Raw genomic sequence first — 19,642 nt, 5'->3', positions numbered from 1 at the left:
GTGTTAATACACTGTTAGTGGGCCACTAGTCTAGTTGTATTACTGTATTAATACACTGTTAGTGGGCCACTAGTCTAGTTGTATTACCGTGTTAATACACTGTTAGTGGGCCACTAGTCTAGTTGTATTACCGTGTATTAATACACTGTTAGTGGGCCACTAGTCTAGTTGTATTACCGTGTTAATACACTGTTAGTGGGCCACTATTACCGTGTTCTAGTTGTGGGCCACTTCTGTATTACTGTGTTAATACACTGTTAGTGGGCCACTAGTCTAGTTGTATTACTGTATTAATACACTGTTAGTGGGCCACTAGTCTAGTTGTATTACCATATTAATACACTGTTAGTGGGCCACTAGTCTAGTTGTATTACTGTATTAATACACTGTTAGTGGGCCACTAGTCTAGTTGTATTACCGTGTTAATACACTGTTAGTGGGCCACTAGTCTAGTTGTATTACCGTGTTAATACACTGTTAGTGGGCCACTAGTCTAGTTGTATTACCGTGTTAATACACTGTTAGTGGGCCACTAGTCTAGTTGTATTACTGTATTAATACACTGTTAGTGGGCCACTAGTCTAGTTGTATTACCGTGTTAATACACTGTTAGTGGGCCACTAGTCTAGTTGTATTACCGTGTTAATACACTGTTAATGGTTTGCCTTCAACGGGTGGGATATGGCTCATGAAGTCATGTATTAATTGACAATGACTAAGGATAACATTGAGAATGGAGCGTCCTGTAGCCCGGTAAATCTATTCAGCACCAACAAAAGAAACCCCGGACCGCGGGGCCTGTAAGGTAATGTTGGACCGTCCACGGGTGTAACCCCACTGATATTGGCCATATACTCTGTGCTCTCTCGAAACGGGATACAATATTATTTGGTTATTTCCAACTCGATCTCCCGAAACCTGACTTCCGACAACTGCCACCAACACACACACGCGCACACACACACACACACACACACGCACGCACGCACGCACGCGCACACACACACGCGCGCGCGCACACACACGCACACACACACACGCACACACACAGCGTCGGCAGCCAGCCGGAGTGTGTTTCAGACTAGACAATGTTTTAAGCCGTGGACACATTGTAACTAAATATTGCCTAATATGGTAAGCATGTAGGCTACGGGCTACGGCATTGGAATGGCAATGTTGTGTTTCGGACTGAACCGAAAGACAAAGTCCACTGCTGTTGGTAGTCAATATCATTTGGCGGAAAGTCCAAAGCAACAAAAATAGGCCTACGCATAAATGGATAATGGGTATTAATGAATAAACTACTGTACCTTTTGTTTAGGAGTAACAGCGAATGCTTTCCGTCTCTGTCTCTTCTTAAAATGGAAATTAATTATTGTGCAGAGCTTCTGGAATGCAGTTCGTGACAGGTGGTCCACGGAATAACGTAATTCGGTATACCTAAAGGGCTATTTTATATTTATTTAACGTTATGAGTTGCCCGTTTTTCTCGGTGCCCTGCTACCGGCACCATAACTCCGCAATCCCCTTTTCTTCTACAGTTTGCTCTTTTCTTGTCTTACGTCCCAGTGACCACGTCACAAACAGCTGAGGCGGAAAGAGGGGAGACTGAGAAGATCTAGAACATGTCAGTGTTCTGGAACGTCAGTCGCCCTTCCCTGTACGCCTGTTGCATTGTGATGAACATGATCGCTTTCATTTTAGACTAGAGTGTATTTATAGTGGTTTGAAATGAATGTACTGTATGAGCTTCCATAAACCATTAAGCTATATATAAAAAAGGTTTTGTTCAATGGTTTTTTGGAGCTATATAGCGGGTCAAAGTACAACACTTCCAGAACCTTATCCTTAAAAGCAGGCAGCTCTAAATCAAATCAAACTGTATTTGTCACTTACACATATTTAACAGATGTTATTGCGGGTGTAGTGAAATACTTCTGTTCCTAGCTCCAACAGTGCAGTAGTATCTAACAATTCACAACAATACACACATCTAAAAGTAAAAGAATGACATTAAGAAATATAGAAATATTAGGATGAGCAATGTCAGAGTGGCATAGACTACAATACAGTAGAACAGAATACAGTATATACATATGAGATGAGTGAAGCAGTATGTAAACATTATTAAAGTGACCAGTGTTCCATTATTAAAGTGACCAGTGTTCCATTATTAAAGTGACCAGTGTTCCATTATTAAAGTGACCAGTGTTCCATTATAAAAGTGACCAGTGTTCCATTATTAAAGTGGCCAGTGTTCCATTAGTAAAGTGGCCAGTGTTCCATTATTAAAGTGACCAGTGTTCCATTATTAAAGTGACCAGTGTTCCATTATTAAAGTGACCAGTGTTCCATTATAAAGTGACCAGTGTTCCATTTAAAGTGACCAGTGTTCCATTATAAAAGTGACCAGTGTTCCATTATTAAAGTGACCAGTGTTCCATTATTAAAGTGACCAGTGTTCCATTATTAAAGTGACCAGTGTTCCATTATTAAAGTGACCAGTGTTCCATTAGTAAAGTGGCCAGTGTTCCATTATTAAAGTGACCAGTGTTCCATTAGTAAAGTGGCCAGTGTTCCATTATTAAAGTGACCAGTGTTCCATTATTAAAGTGACCAGTGTTCCATTATTAAAGTGACCAGTGTTCCATTATTAAAGTGACCAGTGTTCCATTATTAAAGTGACCAGTGTTCCATTATTAAAGTGACCAGTGTTCCATTATTAAAGTGGCAAGTGTTCCATTATTAAAGTGACCAGTGATTCCATTATTAAAGTGACCAGTGTTCCATTATTAAAGTGACCAGTGTTCCATTATTAAAGTGACCAGTGTTCCATTAGTAAAGTGGCCAGTGTTCCATTATTAAAGTGACCAGTGTTCCATTATTAAAGTGACCAGTGTTCCATTATTAAAGTGACCAGTGTTCCATTATTAAAGTGGCCAGTGTTCCATTATTAAAGTGACCAGTGTTCCATTATTAAAGTGACCAGTGTTCCATCATTAAAGTGACTAGTGTTCCATTATTAAAGTGGCAAGTGTTCCATTATTAAAGTGACCAGTGATTCCATTATTAAAGTGACCAGTGTTCCATTATTAAAGTGACCAGTGTTCCATTATTAAAGGGACCAGTGTTCCATTATTAAAGTGACCAGTGTTCCATTATTAAAGTGACCAGTGTTCCATTATTAAAGTGACCAGTGTTCCATTATTAAAGTGACCAGTGTTCCATTATTAAAGTGACCAGTGTTCCATTATTAAAGTGACCAGTGATTCCATTATTAAAGTGACCAGTGTTCCATTATTAAAGTGACCAGTGTTCCATTATTAAAGTGACCAGTGTTCCATTATTAAAGTGACCAGTGATTCCATTATTAAAGTGACCAGTGATTCCATTATTAAAGTGACCAGTGATTCCATTATTAAAGTGACCAGTGTTCCATTATTAAAGTGACCAGTGTTCCATTATTAAAGTGACCAGTGTTCCATTATTAAAGTGACCAGTGTTCCATTATTAAAGTGACCAGTGTTCCATTATTAAAGTGACCAGTGTTCCATTATTAAAGTGACCAGTGTTCCATTATTAAAGTGACCAGTGTTCCATTATTAAAGTGACCAGTGTTCCATTATTAAAGTGACCAGTGATTCCATGTCTATGTACATGGGGCTGCAGCATCTAAAGTTCAGGGTTGAGTAACCTGGGTGGTAGCCCGTTAGTGATTGCACTAGCCTTGAGCTCAGTGCGAGTGTTGCTTGTAAATCAATGGCTTCTGGTTGGGATATGTACGTTTGGTCACTGGTCACTGTGGGGACAGCGTTTTCAATGCACTTAATGAAGCTAGTGACTGATGTGGTAAACTCCTCAATCCCATTGGATGAGTTATGCTAGGGAAACAGTCCTGTAGCTTAGCATCTCTTTCATTGGACCACTTCTGTACTTTTATTTTTTTTATTTCACCTTTATTTAACCAGGTAGGGTAGTTGAGAACACCTTTATTTAACCAGGTAGGCCAGTTGAGAACACCTTTATTTAACCAGGTAGGCCAGTTGAGAACACCTTTATTTAACCAGGTAGGCCAGTTGAGAACACCTTTATTTAACCAGGTAGGCCAGTTGAGAACACCTTTATTTAACCAGGTAGGCCAGTTGAGAACACCTTTATTTAACCAGGTAGGACAGTTGAGAACACCTTTATTTAACCAGGTAGACTAGTTGAGAACAGCTTTATTTAACCAGGTAGGCCAGTTGAGAACACCTTTATTTAACCAGGTAGGCTAGTTGAGAACACCTTTATTTAACCAGGTAGGCTAGTTGAACACCTTTATTTAACCAGGTAGGCTAGTTGAGAACACCTTTATTTAACCAGGTAGGCCAGTTGAGAACACCTTTATTTAACCAGGTAGGCTAGTTGAGAACACCTTTATTTAACCAGGTAGGCCAGTTGAGAACACCTTTATTTAACCAGGTAGGCCAGTTGAGAACACCTTTATTTAACCAGGTAGGCTAGTTGAGAACACCTTTATTTAACCAGGTAGGCCAGTTGAGAACACCTTTATTTAACCAGGTAGGCCAGTTGAGAACACCTTTATTTAACCAGGTCGGCAAGTTGAGAACAAGTTCTCACTTACAACTGCGACCTGGCCAAGATAAAGCAAAGCAGTTCGACACATACAACGTTACACAGAGTTACACATGGAGTAAAACAAACATACAGTCAATAATACAGTAGAAACAAGTCTATATACGATGTGAGCAAATTAGGTGAGATAAGGGAGGTAAAGGCAAAAAAAGGCCATGGTGGCAAAGTAAATACAATATAGCAAGTTAAAAATAATAATAATAATAATAAGCACTGGAATGGTAGATTTGCAGTGGAAGAATGTGCAAAGTAGAGATAGAAATAATGGGAGTGCAAAGGAGCAAAATAAATAAATAAATTATAGGTGGGCTATGTACAGGTGCAGTAATCTGTGAGCTGCTCTGACAGCTGGTGCTTAAAGCTAGTGAGGGGGATAAGTGTTTCCAGTTTCCAGTATTGAGCGCTTCACTGGTACTTCCTGTTTGAGTTTTTTTTTTCTTGTAAGCAGGAATGAGGAGGATAGAGTTATGGTTAGATTTGACGAATGGAGGGCGAGGGAGAGCTTTGAATGTGTCTCTGTGTGTGGAATACAGATGATCTAGAGTTTTTTTGTCTCTCGTTGCACAGGTGACATCAGGTAAGAAGGATTTAAATTTTCCTTCATTAAAATCGCTGGCGCCACCTATGAATTAGTGTTTTCTTGTTTGCTTATGGCCTTGTGCAGCTGGCTGAGTCCGGTCTTAGTGCTAGCATTTGGTTTGTGGTTGTAAACAGGCAACAACCTAAAAATATAGATGAAAACTCTCTTGGTAACTAGATTCAGCCGCAGGCCCATTTCTTTTATTGAGCGGATGGTTGGGGGCAGGAACATAATCAAGAAATAAGGCCCTTAGCCATGGTATATTGGCCGTATACAACAAACCCCCAAGGTGCCTTATTGTCGGTCCCTCTCCTTGTTCGGGCGGTCGAAGTCACCAACCTTCTAGCCATCGCTGATCCTCTTTTCATTTTCCTTTGGTTTTTGTCTTGTCTTGTATCTCACCTGGTTCCAATCCCATCCATAACACGTTGTGTATTTAACCCTCTGTTCCCCCTCATTGTCCTTGTCGGTGATTGTTTGTTTGTGAGCTATGTGCCAGATATGTTCTGGTGTGCGACTGGTTTTGTACCCACTTGTATTATTTTGTATATTTTGGTTTTCAGAGTTTTTGAGCACTTATTAAAACGGCTCCGTTTTATACCGAGTTCGATCTCCTGCGCCTGACTTCCCTGCCACCAACACGCACCCGTACAGGCCTATTATGAAGAAGGCTGGTTCAACAGCTATGCCTAGCGTCTTTTTTATCCTAGAGGTGGTATGATATCATTACATTTTACATTCATTTATTGCTGTTGTTATAAAAACTTTTTTTTTTAAAGATTTAACAAACCATAACGGACTAACATTCGAATTTCAGTTCATTCCAAGGCATTACATAAAAGACAACTTGAAGCAGTCACATACAGTATTTACCCATGGAGCAACTTTCTGATTGGCCAGTGAAGGGCCAAGACTCGACCCACTCCACAACTTGTTTATTTGTCAAAACCAATATGAAGTGCTGTATAGCCACGCTTTAGTTCGCAATGCTTTATGATAGAAACAAGCTGTAAAATGCCCGGGGAAAGACATGACTCCGACGTGTACGGGATATCTTTGGTTTGTCTATGACATTCACAGGCTGCTCTACAACCTTCTATAACCAAGAAGACAAAAAAATGGACTTCGCCTGGGAAGCAGTGTGTGATTCTGTGACTATCAATGGGAGTTCAACAGGCTATTAAACAACAAGCTAACTCTAAATCAGTCAGGAGCTAGCCAGGCTATTAAACAACAAGCTAACTCTAAATCAGTCAGGAGCTAGCCAGGCTATTAAACAACAAGCTAACTCTAAATCAGTCAGGAGCTAGCCAGGCTATTAAACAACAAGCTAACTCTAAATCAGTCAGGAGCTAGCCAGGCTATTAAACAACAAGCTAACTCTAAATCAGTCAGGAGCTAGCCAGGCTATTAAACAACAAGCTAACTCTAAATCAGTCAGGAGCTAGCCAGGCTATTAAACAACAAGCTAACTCTAAATCAGTCAGGAGCTAGCCAGGTAGCCTAAGAAGGAATTAAAATTAATTATTTATGCTATATTATTATTATTATTTAAAGGCTATGGCCTGCCATTTAAGAAACAAATTGTGAAACATTGTGACACGCTACAGGCTGGCAAAACAACTCATTAACAATAGCACTTCAACAGCATGCCTATACATTTCGCACTTAGACTGTATTAGTTAGAATAAAATAGCAATGAAAAGAAAAATGATTTAGTAGACTATACAGTCGTTCTACAATGCCTTTGAATTCACTTTTAGAAACAGGAGTTTGGCCAGTCTTTGGTTTGAGGATCATATGGTGAGCTATGCATGCCTAGTTTGTTAATTTAGCCTAACAGATGCTCTTATATTCCCATGCACCTAATCACAGTCAACACAAATCTATTTTGTAACAACAATATCATGGAATAAAATAAATTAGAAAAAGAATGATAGTTTCCCAAATGAATAAAAGTTACCAGTGCATATAGGCCTACCTGATGATTGTAACGTCTGCTTCCAACTCACACTCTCAAACACGTAGGTCCCCTGAACACAGCTCACTCTCCAGCCCACCTTCCAGCTCACACTCTCAAACACGTAGGTCCCCTGAACACAGCTCACTCTCCAGCCCACCTTCCAGCTCACACTCTCAAACACGTAGGTCCCCTGAACACAGCTCACTCTCCAGCCCACCTTCTAACTCACACTCTCAAACAGGTAGATCCCCTGAACACAGCTCACTCTCCAGCCCACCTTCCAGCTCACACTCTCAAACAGGTAGATCCCCTGAACACAGCTCACTCTCCAGCCCACCTTCCAGCTCACACTCTCAAACAGGTAGATCCCCTGAACACAGCTCATTCTCCAGCCCACCTTCTAACTCACACTCTCAAACAGGTAGATCCCCTGAACACAGCTCACTCTCCAGCCCACCTTCCAGCTCACACTCTCAAACAGGTAGATCCCCTGAACACAGCTCACTCTCCAGCCCACCTTCTAACTCACACTCTCAAACACGTAGGTCCCCTGAACACAGCTCACTCTCCAGCCCACCTTCCAGCTCACACTCTCAAACAGGTAGATCCCCTGAACACAGCTCACTCTCCAGCCCACCTTCCAGCTCACACTCTCAAACAGGTAGATCCCCTGAACACAGCTCACTCTCCAGCCCACCTTCTAACTCACACTCTCAAACAGGTAGATCCCCTGAACACAGCTCACTCTCCAGCCCACCTTCCAGCTCACACTCTCAAACAGGTAGATCCCCTGAACACAGCTCACTCTCCAGCCCACCTTCCAGCTCACACTCTCAAACAGGTAGATCCCCTGAACACAGCTCACTCTCCAGATCCCAATCACCTGAATTCTGATCACCTGTTCACACACCTGTATGTCATTATAACACACTATTTAGTTCAGTTCTTTACACCCCATTGTTGTGAGGTATTGTTTGTTTTGTGACACTTCCATTCGGAGCTATGTTTTTCCCATAATTTACTCTTCCTGTGTATGATAGTTTTTGCCTGCCTCACTTCCTGTTTCCTGCATGTACTTTAGCCTGTTTCCTGCCTGTACTTTAGCCTGTTTCCTGCCTGTACTTTAGCCTGTTTCCTGCCTGTACTTTAGCCTGTTTCCTGCCTGTACTTTAGCCTGTTTCCTGCCTGTACTTTAGCCTGTTTCCTGCCTGTACTTTAGCCTGTTCCCTGCCTGTACTTTAGCCTGTTCCTGCCTGTACTTTAGCCTGTTTCCTGCCTGTACTTTAGCCTGTTTCCTGCCTGTACTTTAACCTGTTTCCTGCCTGTACTTTAGCCTGTTCCCTGCCTGTACTTTAGCCTGTTTCCTGCCTGTACTTTAGCCTGTTCCCTGCCTGTACTTTAGCCTGTTTCCTGCCTGTACTTTAGCCTGTTTCCTGCCTGTACTTTAGCCTGTTTCCTGCCTGTACTTTAACCTGTTTCCTGCCTGTACTTTAGCCTGTTCCTGCCTGTACTTTAGCCTGTTTCCTGCCTGTACTTTAGCCTGTTTCCTGCCTGTACTTTAACCTGTTTCCTGCCTGTACTTTAGCCTGTTTCCTGCCTGTACTTTAGCCTGTTTCCTGCCTGTACTTTAGCCTGTTTCCTGCCTGTACTTTAGCCTGTTCCCTGCCTGTACTTTAGCCTGTTCCCTGCCTGTACTTTAGCCTGTTCCCTGCCTGTACTTTAGCCTGTTTCCTGCCTGTACTTTAGCCTGTTTCCTGCCTGTACTTTAGCCTGTTCCCTGCCTGTACTTTAGCCTGTTCCCTGCCTGTACTTTAGCCTGTTCCCTGCCTGTACTTTAGCCTGTTTCCTGCCTCTACTGTAACCTGTTTCCTGCCTGTACTTTAGCCTGTTTCCTGCCTCTACTGTAACCTGTTTCCTGCCTGTACTTTAGCCTATCGGATTTCCTGTTATCAACCTTTTGCCTGATCTCCCGGATGACGTTACTAGTCTCTTCCCTGCCTGTACTGTTGCCTTTTTGGACCCTCTGTGTATGACCTTCTGCCTGCCCCTGGACCTGGACCCTGCTCCTCCTGTGTATGACCTTCTGCCTGCCCCTGCACCCAGCTCCTCCTGTGTATGACCTTCTGCCTGCCCCTGCACCTGGACCCAGCTCCTCCTGTGTATGACCTTCTGCCTGCCCCTAACCTGGACCCAGCTCCTCCTGTGTATGACCTTCTGCCTGCCCCTGCACCTGGACCCAGCTCCTCCTGTGTATGACCTTCTGCCTGCCCCTGGACCTGGACCCAGCTCCTCCTGTGTATGACCTTCTGCCTGCCCCTGGACCTGGACCCAGCTCCTCCTGTGTATGACCTTCTGCCAGCCCCTGCACCCAGCTCCTCCTGTGTATGACCTTCTGCCTGCCCCTGCACCTGGACCCAGCTCCTCCTGTGTATGACCTTCTGCCTGCCCCTAACCTGGACCCAGCTCCTCCTGTGTATGACCTTCTGCCTGCCCCTGCACCCAGCTCCTCCTGTGTATGACCTAATGCCTGCCCCTGGACCCAGCTCCTCCTGTGTATGACCTTCTGCCTGCCCCTGGACCCAGCTCCTCCTGTATATGACCTTCTGCCTGCCCCTGGACCCAGCTCCTCCTGTGTATGACCTTCTGCCTGCCCCTGGACCCAGCTCCTCCTGTGTATGACCTTCTGCCTGCCCCTGGACCCAGCTCCTCCTGTGTATGACCTTCCGCCTGCCCCTGGACCCAGCTCCTCCTGTGTATGACCTTCTGCCTGCCCCTGGACCCAGCTCCTCCTGTGTATGACCTTCTGCCTGCCCCTGGACCCAGCTCCTCCTGTATATGACCTTCTGCCTGCCCCTGGACCCAGCTCCTCCTGTGTATGACCTTCTGCCTGCCCCTGGACCCAGCTCCTCCTGTGTATGACCTTCCGCCTGCCCCTGGACCCAGCTCCTCCTGTGTATGACCTTCTGCCTGCCCCTGGCCCCCGCTCCTCCTGTGTATGACCTTCCGCCTGCCCCTGGACCCAGCTCCTCCTGTGTATGACCTTCTGCCTGCCCCTGGACCCAGCTCCTCCTGTGTATGACCTTCTGCCTGCCCCTGGACCCAGCTCCTCCTGTGTATGACCTTCTGCCTGCCCCTGGACCCAGCTTCAACCTGTGGTCCTTTACAATAAAGACCTGCTGCGCCCTGTGCTTGATGTGGAAGGACCACCAGAGGGCAGGCTGGGCTCATGGATAATAGCCCAACGAGGCATGGGAGACAAGGTAACCAGAGGAAATTAAGCACAGCTGATGGTACTAATGACATACTCTCCTTCCCCTATAAGAGAGAGAACGGAACCAGCAGAGGGAGGAGGGGAAAACTATCTCTGGAAGATGGCCACCGAGAGAGAGGAGCTATCCAGGAAGAACCACTAAGACGGTGACAATCCCGTGACCTTTTGTTGTAGTTTAAAGATAATCCTATTGTGTTCCTGTTTCATCTGGAGAAGATGTATGTTTTTCCTTGGAAGATTTTCATTGATTATGTTGGAGTGTTTGTGTTGACCAAATGCCCTCAATAGAGAACTGTGTTCAATCAAGAAAACCTACTCCTGACTCGTTTATTCCAGCTTCCAGCTTTAGAGTGACGCCCAATTACTTGATCCGCTCACAATGAAAACAACTCTCATTCTCCCATTTTGTTCATTAGAATGATTGAGGCTGTTGTGGTAAACTAATATATTTTTTTCTCAAATTAATTTCTTATCAGATACTTCAGTTGTAACTGGTTCTGTTACGCTCATTTTTTACAGTTGATTGACAACTTTTCCACTTTTCTTTTGTTTACAATTGCAATCAAATGTCTCTGGTGCTGCAGCACCTGAGGGAAGAGGTGAGGGCCCTCAGAGTGTGGTGTCAGAAAAACAACCTCTCTCTCAACGTCAACAAAACAAAGGAGAGGATCGTGTACTTCAGGATACAGCAGAGGGAGCACCCCCCCCCCCACTATCCACATCGACGGGACAGCATTGGAGGTGGAAAGTTTTTAAGTTCCTCGGTGTACACATCACTGACAAACTGAAATGGTCCACCCACACAGACAGCATCGTGAAGAAGGTGCAACAGCACCTCTTCAAACTCGGGAGGCTGAAGAAATTTGGCTTGTCACCTAAACCTCACAAACGCTATCATCCAGAAGTCGTGGTCAGTACAGGTGCATCAAAGCTGTGACCGAGAGACTGAGAAACAACTTCTATATCAAGGCCATAAAGTAAATAAATAATAGTAATAACAAATAAAGTAAATAAATAATAATAATAATAACAAATAAAGTAAATAAATAATAATATCAAATAAAGTAAATAAATAATAATATCAAATAAAGTAAATAAATAATAATAACAAATAAAGTAAATAAATAATAATAACAAATAAAGTAAATAAATAATAATAATAAATAAAGTAGGCATTTCACTGTTAGGCAACACCTGTTGTTTATGAAGCGTTTGCCTAATACGATTTCGATGCCACACTGCCTGTTGATAATAATCACTCACAGTCATTTAGTGGTCTTTGCTCCCATCTAGTGGCTCGATGAGGAAATGTCTAAAGGATGGCAGAGCTATTGTCTTGTCCTACTCATTTCAGAGGCAATTTTATTTTTTTATTTTTTTTAAACAGTAATATAGCCCATCTGAAAAGAACACTTATTGAAATATGCACAGTAACATCAAAACAAAGCTGACACATTTAATATTGTATTATTATAGTCTTCATCGTCATAGTGACCGCGGATAGACAACAGCTTTGTAAGTAGGAAACATCTGCAGCGCGTTTCCACACTCTGGGTGTATTTTACACTGTCAGCTCAGAGATACAATCTAGCAACCTTTCGGTAACCAGCCCAACGCTCTAACAACTAGAATACCTAACAAACCGATACCAGCCGGACGGATACCTGCAAAGCCTGTTCTAATCTAGCAGACATAAAGCCTGTTCTAATCTAGCAGACATAAAGCCTGTTCTAATCTAGCAGACATAAAGCCTGTTCTAATCTAGCAGACATAAAGCCTGTCCTAATCTAGCAGACATAAAGCCTGTTCTAATCTAGCAGACATAAAGCCTGTTCTAATCTAGTAGACATAAAGCCTGTTCTAATCTAGTAGACATAAAGCCTGTTCTAATCTAGCAGCCTGTTCTAATCTAGCAGCCTGTTCTAATCTAGCAGCCTGTTCTAATCTAGCAGACATAAAGCCTGTTCTAATCTAGCAGACATAAAGCCTGTTCTAATCTAGCAGACATAAAGCCTGTTCTAATCTAGCAGCCTGTTCTAATCTAGCAGACATAAAGCCTGTTCTAATCTAGCAGACATAAAGCCTGTTCTAATCTAGCAGACATAAAGCCTGTTCTAATCTAGCAGACATAAAGCCTGTTCTAATCTAGCAGCCTGTTCTAATCTAGCAGACATAAAGCCTGTTCTAATCTAGCAGACATAAAGCCTGTTCTAGTCTAGCAGACATTAAGCCTGTTCTAGTCTAGCAGACACTACCATTAAAAACCCTTATTTGAAGCTGCAACCTTATAAAAGCTTGATATAACACAAGCTGCTTATTTGAAAGTCAATCAGAGACCATCTTCGAGTCTAAAAACATCCACATACAGTTGAGTTTGTTACGATGCGTTTATTGGGAATACACACAACATGACGAGATGTAACAGAGACTGTTAACACTGCAGTGGGGAATGTGTTGCTGTCATGTTAAGTGTAGGACTCCAACAGTGTTGGAATGTAGGGTGGCAAAGCATGTTTTTAGCCTTTTAATATTCCTCTCCCTCCTCATCCTCTTCTCCCACGCTGTCAGTGCCCACCTCTTCATAATCCTTCTCCAGGGCTGCCATGTCTTCTCTGGCCTCAGAGAACTCTCCCTCCTCCATGCCCTCACCAACGTACCAGTGTACAAAGGCTCTCTTGGCATACATCAGGTCAAACTTGTGGTCCAGACGGGCCCAGGCCTCAGCGATGGCTGTGGTGTTACTCAGCATGCACACAGCCCTCTGGACCTTGGCCAGGTCTCCTCCAGGAACCACCGTAGGGGGCTGGTAGTTGATACCCACCTTGAAGCCAGTGGGACACCAGTCCACAAACTGGATGCTCCTCTTGGTTTTGATGGCAGCGATGGCAGAGTTGACATCTTTGGGAACAACGTCACCACGGTACAGGAGACAGCAGGCCATGTATTTGCCGTGACGAGGGTCACACTTCACCATCTGATTGGCCGGCTCGAAGCAGGCGTTGGTGATGTCAGCGACTGACAGCTGCTCGTGATAGGCCTTCTCAGCGGAGATGACCGGGGCATATGTGGCCAGAGGGAAGTGGATACGGGGGTAGGGCACCAAGTTGGTCTGGAACTCTGTCAGATCAACATTCAGGGCTCCATCGAAACGCAGGGAGGCAGTGATGGAGGAGACGATCTGACCAATGAGCCTGTTGAGGTTGGTGTACGAGGGACGCTCAATGTCAAGGTTCCTACGGCAGATGTCATAGATGGCCTCATTGTCCACCATGAAGGCACAGTCGGAGTGCTCCAGGGTGGTGTGAGTGGTCAGGATGGAGTTGTAGGGCTCCACCACAGCCGTGGACACCTGGGGAGCTGGGTAAACGGCAAACTCAAGCTTAGACTTCTTTCCGTAGTCGACAGACAGACGTTCCATCAGCAGGGAGGTGAAACCAGAACCGGTGCCTCCTCCGAAGCTGTGGAAGATGAGGAACCCCTGGAGACCTGTACACTGGTCAGCCTGAATGGAGAAATGGTACAATAACATTGTTAGATGTTATCTTATGTTATAGCAGTAAGAAGAGAATGGAGAACCTGTTTTCATGTTCTACCTAGAACCATAAAGGGTTCTTCGGCTTGTCCCTGTAAGATAACCCTTTATGGTTCCAGGTAGAACTTTGACCATTTTAAAAAGCTTTCTTCCATAGAGAAGGTTTCTGAAGAACCTTCTAGAATGAAAAAGGTTCTGTGTAGAACCCTAGTTAGAGGCCTGTTTCAGAATGACGACTCACCAGTTTGCGTGTCCTGTCCAGCACAATGTCAATGATCTCCTTGCCGATGGTGTAGTGACCGCGGGCGTAGTTGTTGGCAGCATCTTCCTTACCAGTGATCAGCTGCTCAGGGTGGAACAACTGACGATAAATACCTGTCCTCACCTCATCTGAAAGACAAAGGTAGATTTAGAATATCCTAATATTTTGAACATGAGGAATATCTTGGGACAGAATATCAAATCATTCAAAGCTCGTAAACCATAATTCAATAGGAAATCTCCAGGATTTCAGGCGTCTCATCTTACCGATGACAGTGGGCTCCAGATCAACGAAGATGGCACGGGGGACATGCTTTCCAGCTCCGGTCTCACTGAAGAAGGTGTTGAAGGAGTCGTCTCCACCTCCACAGGTCTTGTCACTGGGCATCTGTCCGTCCGGCTGGATCCCATGCTCCAGGCAGTACAGCTCCCAACAGGCGTTACCCATCTGGACTCCGGCTTGGCCCACATGCATGGAAATACACTCGCGCTGAAAAAGAGAGGGCTCAAGGTTTAATGTCACACGCACACGTTCAGTGAAATGTCTTTCTCGCTAGCTCTAACTCCAACAGTGCAGTCATCAGTAACAATGACAAGGTAGAACAAAAACACGTGATACATTACAATAAGAGATCAACTTCAGGGAAATGTCAATTAAATAATGTCTTTACACATTAAATGACACACTGAAGATGATATACAGTGTGGAGGGATGAACATGAAGGTTAAAAGCAATTTCGGACAGTTTAATTTGCATTGTAATGTATTGTCGTGTATTGTCGTGTATTGTCGTGTATTGTAGTGTATTGTCGTGTATTGTAGTGTATTGCAATGTGCTGTAGTGTATTGTAGTGTATTGTCGTGTATTGTAATGTAATGTAGTGTATTGTCGTGTAGTGTATTGTAATGTATTGTAGTGTTTTGTAATGTATTGTAATGTATTGTAGTCTATTGTAATGTATTGTAATGTATTGTATTGTAGTGTATTGTAATGTATTGTAGTGTATTGTAATGTATTGTATTGTAATGTATTGTAATGTAATGTAATGTATTGTAGTATATTGTAATGTATTGTAGTGTATTGTAGTGTATTGTAATGTATTGTATTGTAGTGTATTGTAATGTATTGTAGTGTATTGTAATGTAATGTATTGTAGTCTATTGTAATGTATTGTAATGTATTGTAGTATATTGTATTGTATTATAATGTATTGTAGTGTATTGTAATGTATTGTAGTGTATTGTAATGTAGTGTATTGTAGTGTATTGTAATGTATTGTAGTGTATTGTAGTGTATTGTAATGTAGTGTAATGTAGTGTATTGTAGTGTATTGTAGTGTATTGTAATGTAATGTATTGTAGTGTATTGTAGTGTAATGTATTGTAATATATTGTATTGTAATGTAGTGTATTGTAATGTATTAGTGTATTGTAGTCTATTGTAATGTATTGTAATGTATTGTAGTATATTGTAGTGTATTGTAGTGTATTGTAATGTATTGTAATGTATTGTAGTGTATTGTAATGTAATGTATTGTAGTGTATTGTAATGTATTGTAGTGTATTGTAGTGTAATGTATTGTATTGTAGTGTATTGTAGTGTAGTGTAGTGTATTGTAGTGTATTGTAATGTTTTGTAATGTATTGTAGTGTATTGTAATGTATTAGTGTATTGTAATGTATTGTAATGTAATGTAATGTATTGTAGCATATTGTAGTGTATTGTAGTGTATTGTAGTGTATTGTAATGTATTGTATTGTAGTGTAATGTAATGTAATAATATAATTGTAGTGTATTGTAATGTAATGTAGTGTATTGTAGTGTATTGTAATGTGTTGTAATAATATTGTAGTCTATTGTAGTGTATTGTAATGTAATGTATTGTAGTGTATTGTAATATTGTATATTGTAATGTATTGTAGTGTATTGTAGTGTATTGTATGTATAGCATATTGTAATATAATGTATTGTAGTGTATTGTAATATAATGTAGTGTATTGTAATGTATTAGTGTATTGTAGTGTATTGTAATAATATTGTAGTCTATTGTAGTGTATTGTAATGTGTTGTAATAATATTGTATTGTAGTGTATTGTAGTGTATTGTAGTGTATTGTAGTATATTGTAATGTATTGTAGCATATTGTAATGTATTGTAATGTATTGTAGTCTATTGTAGTGTATTGTAGTGTAATGTAATGTAGTGTATTTTAATTTAATGTAGTGTATTGTAATATAATGAATTGTAGTGTATTGTAGTGTATTGTATTGTAATGTATTGTAATATAATGTATTGTTGTGTATTGTAGTGTAGTGTATTGTAATGTAATATAATGTATTGTTGTGTATTGTAGTGTAGTGTATTGTAATGTAATATAATGTATTGTAGTGTAATGCAGAATCAATCATCAATCCATTACTATGTGATTAAGTGAAAGTAAAATCAGATTTTTTAAAAATACATGAGGGAAATTGTCAACCCGTTTTAGCAAAATGAAATGTAAGCAAAGTCATTGGCTACGCTAGGCTATCCTGCATGTATTCGGCTGAATAGTGTGACCACTATCTTGAGTGTATGATACTAATACTGCACGTCATCTTGCAAATTCTTTATCTGCCATTTGACGACAGATCGTTATTTATGACCCTGTATCTTTAAGAGCGGAGGACCAGAGAGGAAAAGGTCTTGTTCCTGTGGGCCACACCTCCTCCTCTCCCCTTCCCCTTCCCCACCTCCTCCTCTCCCCTTCTACCCACCTCCTCCTCTCCCCTTCCTCACCTCCTCCTCTCCCCTTCCCCACCTCCTCCTCTCCCCTTCCCCCCCTCCTCCTCTCCCCTTCCCCACCTCCTCCTCTCCCCTTCCCCACCTCCTCCTCTCCCCTTCTCCCCACCTCCTCCTCTCCCCTTCTCCCCACCTCCTCCTCTCTCCTCACCCCTTCTCCCCCCTCCTCCTCCACCCCTGGACCCTCTATCCCTCCCTATCTCTCACACACCCTAAAATCTGTAGAGAAAATGGCTAACATCACAGATCGCTCCTCCCTGTTCTCCTTTGTGCTCAATCATTCCATCCTCCTCTCAGAATGGCAGAAATGATTGTTTTTTAAATCACAGAATATCCAAATCATCAGTAATTAATGTTTTTTTTTCTTCCCGGAAGCTAAGAGGTTTTCTATCTACACAGTGGATAGTTCATTACCAAGTGGAACAATGACTACATAGATAGACATTAGAACACTGAAATCTGACCCACATTTGATGCATGGCTATAGATAATTCTGTCACAAGAATATTTGTTTACCAAAATGATAGAATATGAATATTTAAACCAGTATAAACAGTGTATATATATAACATCTAAAAGGGAAAATGCACAGAATCACATGGTATTTATGTAACAGAATAATTACCATCATTCACATTATTTTCCTCCAAATCCGTCCTTTACAATCATCAGCCTTATCTAAGCCCATCGTTGAATATGACACGGCATGTGAAAGAAAGAATGAGAGAACGAATAAAGAAAAGGGGGATTTTATCATCTACGTCAGCACTCACCATTTTGTCTGGTTTTTTCTTTTTCTTCACAGGCTGACGTTTAGGATTCAGAAGAGAAGGCAGAACTGCAGCAGGAAGGAAGGGGTGGGAGTTTTATATGCCGGGGGGGCAGACAGCCCCAGCAGGAAGCTACAGCAGAGTCTGGTTGGTGGAAGAGAACAGGGAAGTCCCTCCTTCTTATAACAGACAAAGGCTGATGAGAGCTGACTCTCTATAAAGAATTATAGGCATAGAGAGCAGTAACAATGGCGTATTTTTGTAGACACTAACTCCTCCATGGCTTATTGGCCAAAGCCTATGGGTTTAGGGGTTTTGACGGGGGTCGGGGTTTTTTTGGGGGGGGGGTAAACGTTGAAAATAAGGTCTGTGGTAAAACACAGGCTTAGGAGATCTTATACATTGTGTTTCTATGAGATAATCTTCATCGGCTAATGTCACTTTTTCTTGTGAATTTTGAAGCGTTTTTGTAATCAAAACAAGCACATAGAGGTCATGTTAACAGACTGATATTATCTCATAGAAACAAAACGTATCAGATCATCTAAGCCTGTGTTTTACCGCAAACCTTATATTCAGTGTTTAGCCCAAAACCCCATTCATTTCTCCATTCATTTCCCCATAGAGAAGGTACTACATCGGGTGTGGTCATTTCCCCATTCATTTCTCCATTCATTTCCCCAGTCATTTCCCCATAGAAAAGGTACTACATCGGGTGTGGTCATTTCCCCATTCATTTCCCCATAGAAAAGGTACTACATCGGGTGTGGTCATTTCCCCATTAATTTCCCCATAGAAAAGGTACTACATCGGGTGTGGTCATTTCCCCATGGAGAAGGTACTACATCGGGTGTGGTCATTTCCCCATGGAGAAGGTACTACATCGGGTGTGGTCATTTCCCCATTCATTTCCCCATGGAGAAGGTACTACATCGGGTGTGGTCATTTCCCCATGGAGAAGGTACTACATCGGGTGTGGTCTGTGAGGCGTTTGACACATCCCACCTGTCAGATACTCCTCACTGTTTAATTGACTGATTCAACACAAGACGCCAAGATGGCGTAGCAGTCAGACGTCTTTGTCCTGTCGTGTCCCTTGTATATATCGTTTTACATCTTTTTCTTCGCATATCTTTTAAAATATTTTTGCTAAACCTCAACATCTAAATACTCTCCTGCAACCCGCCTCACCCAATGTAGCGTGGATCTGCTTTTTTTTCCCCTAAAGTATTTATATTTACTTTGGATCTGGAACCCCTCAACTGAAGCTAGCCATCTAACTACCAGCTATCAGTCAGCAAACCATTGCCAGCAGTCATCTTTTGCCAGTTCGAACAACGTGACTCTAACCAGAGCATAACGGACCTATTATTTTTATCGCCAGATTCCTACTGCAAACTGAACATATTCATCTGGATCTTCACAACTAGCTAACCGCAATCCCGGATGACTACTCCCAGCTAGCGTCTCCATCCAAAAGCAAGCACCAATTAGCTTGAAGCTAGCCCGGCCAGGGCTCCTGTGCTGCCACCGAAGCATACTCCTGGGCTACAATATCCGGACCCCTTCTACAGCCGGTACGGGGCATGGAACCCCGCAGATCCCCTACGACTAGAATACTGACATAATCTGCCCGAGGACTCCAACAGGCCGCTCAGGTGCGACGTCCGCTGAAGGCCCATTCTGCTAACCAGCTAGGCCTGCAAGCTACCTACAGCTACTTGGAACCCTACTAATTCCACGACTGATCTATCGACGTCACCGCAACAAAGAGGCAAAAACAGACTTACCCCCAATGCGACGTCCCCCAAAGGCTAACTTTCTAGCCCCTGCTATCTGCTTGCTTGC

General features: G+C 42.6%; 2 protein-coding genes across 4 annotated transcripts in view; both read right to left on the bottom strand.

Annotated features, from left to right (window-relative positions):
• Nucleotides 1–1,615, bottom strand: part of LOC118374190 (dnaJ homolog subfamily B member 6) — a 31,706-nt gene extending 30,091 nt beyond the window's left edge. Inside the window, exon 1 of the mRNA XM_035760568.2 lies at nucleotides 1,311–1,615. The gene's annotated coding sequence lies outside the window, so the exon portion shown is untranslated. The remainder of the gene's footprint in view (nucleotides 1–1,310) is intronic.
• An 11,211-nt stretch (nucleotides 1,616–12,826) lies between these two features.
• LOC118374193 (tubulin alpha chain-like) overlaps nucleotides 12,827–19,642 on the bottom strand; it is a 28,936-nt gene continuing 22,120 nt past the window's right edge. The window contains exons 1-4 of one of the 3 annotated variants that reach the window (XM_052523148.1): nucleotides 17,798–17,930; nucleotides 14,510–14,732; nucleotides 14,223–14,371; nucleotides 12,827–13,951 (exon numbers count right to left, since the gene is read on the bottom strand). In XM_052523148.1, coding sequence (XP_052379108.1) covers nucleotides 12,974–13,951; nucleotides 14,223–14,371; nucleotides 14,510–14,732; nucleotides 17,798–17,800 — 1,353 coding nt within the window. In that variant the 5' untranslated portion in view covers nucleotides 17,801–17,930 and the 3' untranslated portion in view covers nucleotides 12,827–12,973. Of the gene's footprint in view, nucleotides 13,952–14,222; nucleotides 14,372–14,509; nucleotides 14,733–17,649; nucleotides 17,772–17,797; nucleotides 17,931–19,642 lie in introns of those variants that run through there. The other 2 variants (XM_052523147.1, XM_052523149.1) reach the window with 2 other exon arrangements.

The sequence above is a fragment of the Oncorhynchus keta genome, chromosome 7 (genome assembly GCF_023373465.1).
Source record: "Oncorhynchus keta strain PuntledgeMale-10-30-2019 chromosome 7, Oket_V2, whole genome shotgun sequence".
In the NCBI taxonomy this organism is placed as follows: Eukaryota; Metazoa; Chordata; class Actinopteri; order Salmoniformes; family Salmonidae; genus Oncorhynchus; species Oncorhynchus keta.
Note: the sequence above shows the minus strand (reverse complement) of the source record. Positions and strands in the feature narration are given on the sequence as shown.